Genomic DNA, 3485 nt, shown 5'->3' on the forward strand with positions numbered 1-3485 from the left:
TTGCGTTTTCTCTCTTCAAACACACACACACACACACACAAGTCAGACATGTTACAGTTTGAGCACCGTGGATTGCTTTCGTGAGTAGCGCGGGGTGCACTGTATACTACAACAAGCAAGGCCCGAGGGCGGGCATGAGAGCGAATGGATTGAAAGCAAGCATGGTGGAAGAGGGTTGATTTTTGCCGGCGTCGGGGGGCGGGTAAGTCAGCGTTCGCGGGAAAGGGTTAGCAGTAAAACAGACATATATACGGGTGGAGAAAGCACAGGAACATTTTTGCAACGTATCAGCAGATGTGGTGAGGCTGTCGGGGTCTCGGCGGTGCGCACGAGGCCTCACAAGAGACCGAGCCGAGTCCGTGCAGGCGCCGACGCAACTCGATGATGTTACCTGCGCCGGAGATGGAGTACGCCTGGGGCCTGGAGGGCGGAGGGCTGGAGTCTGGGCTGTGGGTTCTGTGGGTGCTTGCTGCTGCAGCTGCAGAGGCCAGAGAGAGGGAGGGGACCGACGGGACGGGAGAGCGGACAAGCAGTAGTAGTGGACACCTATTTTTTTTATTTTTATTTTCTTTCTTTCATCCACACTCCCTCCCTGTCCTTAACTTTGGGCGTCGACACGTTGGAAATCGCGCACTTACTTTATCCTCGCCCTCGCCGCCGCCGCATCTCACGCCCGTGACGTAGGCAGCCCCGCCAAGTGTGCCCCGCCCACGCTGCCAAATTAGGGCCGCGGCCAGAAATTCGTCGCAGCCCTGACGTCCTCCGGCGCCCGCAGACGGACGTCTGCCCCGGACCCCTCTGCTTCCAATTCCTTCTTCTCCATACAAAACCCCGCCGAGCTCCGGTCCATCCGTCGCTTCCTTCCGATCATCTTTCTTGCCCTCGTCCTCCTTGTCCAATTTCTCGTACCACGCCTCTTCCTCGCGACAGACATCTCCCCACCGCGAGCCCACCCCATCTTCCCTCGTGACCCCCCGGTCTCCGCATCCTCCTCCGCAACCGACCACCTCCGTCTTCTCCATAAAATCCCGCCTTCCTGCCCCGTCCCGCCGCCTCCTACGCATACCTCCCACACCTTTTATACCCCCGTCAAATACAACATGGTTCTGGCAGAAGAGGCTAAGCGCGTGGCCGCCGAGTTTGATTACTCGCCTGACCAGGTCAGGAAGTCGGTCAAGGAATTCATCCGGCAGATGGGTGCGTACAGCCTCCCCCCTCTGTCTTCTTCTCGTGGTCGTGTGCGCGTGCTGACATCATGCCACTGCAGACGAGGGTCTCCAGAAGAATGGAACGGACCTGAGCCAAATCCCCACCTATGTCACCGCGGTGCCCAATGGCACGGAAAAGGTACGCATGGAACGTGCGTGATCGCTCCCGGGTTTGCTGACCATCATTCCAGGGCTTGTACATGGCCGTCGACTTGGGCGGCACCAACTTCCGCGTCTGCTCCATCCAGCTGCACGGAAACAGCACCTTCAGCTTGACCCAGTCCAAGGTCGCAATTCCGCGCGAGTTGATGGTTGCTAAGACGTCTAAGGAGCTGTTCTCGTTCCTCGCCAAGCAGATTGAGGTCTTCCTCAAAGCCCACCACAGCGAGCACTACCATGGACACATTCGCAGGCGCAAGACCATCTCGTCGGAGCAAGGCTTCGCCGAAGAGGAAATCTTCAGCCTGGGTTTCACTTTCTCCTTCCCCGTCCACCAGATCGGCATTAACAAGGGTCTGTTGATGCGCTGGACCAAGGGCTTTGACATTGCCGATGCCGTGGGCAAGGATGTCTGTGCCCTGCTGCAGACTGAGATTGACGAGCTGCATCTTCCCGTCAAGGTTGCCGCATTGGTCAACGACACCGTCGGCACGCTTATGGCACGGTCGTACACGTCGCCCGGCAAGTCTGGCACCCTTCTCGGTGCCATCTTCGGCACCGGCACCAACGGCGCGTACGTCGAGAAGCTGGACAAGGTGACCAAGCTCAAGGGCGACAAGGAGGCCGTCTACGACAAGTCGACGGGCGAGATGATTGTGAACACGGAGTGGGGTTCGTTCGACAACTCGATGAACGTGCTTCCCAACACGTCGTACGACAAGGAGCTGGACGAGAAGTCGGTGAACCCTGGCATCCAGATGTTCGAGAAGCGTGTGTCAGGCATGTTCCTGGGCGAGATCCTGCGTCTGGCGCTCGTCAAGCTGGTCAAGGACCCCAAGGTGCCGCTGTTCAAGGACGACAACTCGGCGACCAACGACATGCACAGCACAACGAACATTGCCGAGAGCTCAGCGCTCTTCAAGCAGTGGGGAGTTGACACGTCGTTCCTGTCGATTGCCGAGGGCGACACTTCTCCAGGCCTGCGCATGACGCGCCAGACGCTCGACAAGGACTACGGTATTTCGGCCGCGAGCGCCGAGGACGCCGAAGCCGTTAAGCTGATCGCTGGTGCGGTTGGCCGGCGCGCGGCCCGTCTGTCCGCCGTCGCCATCGCAGCTATTGTGCTCTCGACGGGCAAGCTGGCGTCGCAGCCCACGACGACGGCAGATGTCAAGGCGGAAATTGCTCGTGGCCCTGGCGCGCAGGACAAGGGCACTGCGCACGCCTCTGAGGAGGACGTCATTGACATTGGTGTTGACGGCTCGCTCGTGGAGTTCTACCCCGGCTTTGAGGACCACGTCCGCACCGCGCTGAGGGAAATCCCGGAGATTGGTGAGAAGGGCGAGAAGCGCATCCGTATCGGTATTGCGAAGGATGGCAGTGGCGTGGGTGCCGCGCTGATTGCGTTGGTGGCGGCGAAGATGGAGAAGCCGGAGTCGATTGATGAAGAGTAGGTTTGTGGTGATATTGTACTCATGAGGTAACGAAAGAGCGGAGAGGCGCTGGTGTGCTAGTGCTGGGGAAGAAGGGGAGGGATGGGCGTTTTTTCTTCCATCTGTCTGTCTGTCGACCTACGTGTCATGTCATATATCTACGATACTCTGCCGGAATGGGTTGGGTTTGGTTGGGTAGCTTCAAGTCAATATTCAATTACTTTTGATTTCGGTTCCTTTTCCTTTGTCTTCATCTTCTTTGACTTCATCTCTAGCTATTTGTCCGTCTTCGTTGTTTCTTCTGTTACTCTTCTGCCATCGATCCTACTTCAACTCATGCATCTCGTTCCTTTTCTCTATCCCTCGCCTATAAATAACCAACACCCATGCCCTCCCCACCTCGACCCTCGCACGCACGCACGCGCCCACCCACCGACCAACGTGGTCGATCCGGGAAGCCGGCGTCGGCATCCCCCTCCCGATCCCCATACCCGATGATGCGTCGGCGGGGGTGCGGTACGGGCCGGCGCGCGGCAAGATCGAGAGGGCGAGGAGGGATGGCACGGGGCGGGGGACGGCGCGGTGACGTGGCAGGGGCCCCGGGGGGAGAAGGCAGGGCAAGGGTTGCCGGTCTGGCGGGCGCGGTGTGGGGTGTGGTTGTGGGGGGGCGGGAGGGGGGGCTGGG

General features: G+C 59.2%; 2 protein-coding genes across 2 annotated transcripts; one reads left to right on the forward strand and one right to left on the reverse strand.

The window, feature by feature from the left end:
• Positions 1 to 332: 332 nt before the first annotated feature.
• K452DRAFT_65433 (uncharacterized protein) lies at positions 333 to 1210 on the reverse strand. Its single transcript, XM_033546987.1, has one exon. It carries the CDS (start codon positions 1062 to 1064, stop codon positions 576 to 578), a length of 489 nt encoding a protein of 162 aa, XP_033390849.1. The 5' UTR covers positions 1065 to 1210; the 3' UTR covers positions 333 to 575.
• Positions 1211 to 1399: 189 nt separating this feature from the next.
• Positions 1400 to 2911, forward strand: K452DRAFT_293448 (uncharacterized protein). Its single transcript, XM_033541572.1, has one exon. The coding sequence runs from the start codon at positions 1409 to 1411 to the stop codon at positions 2819 to 2821; it is 1413 nt and encodes a 470-aa protein (XP_033390850.1). The 5' UTR covers positions 1400 to 1408; the 3' UTR covers positions 2822 to 2911.
• The last annotated feature ends 574 nt before the right edge of the window (positions 2912 to 3485 follow it).

This window comes from Aplosporella prunicola, assembly GCF_010093885.1.
Source record: "Aplosporella prunicola CBS 121167 unplaced genomic scaffold K452scaffold_195, whole genome shotgun sequence".
Lineage (NCBI taxonomy): Eukaryota > Fungi > Ascomycota > Dothideomycetes > Botryosphaeriales > Aplosporellaceae > Aplosporella > Aplosporella prunicola.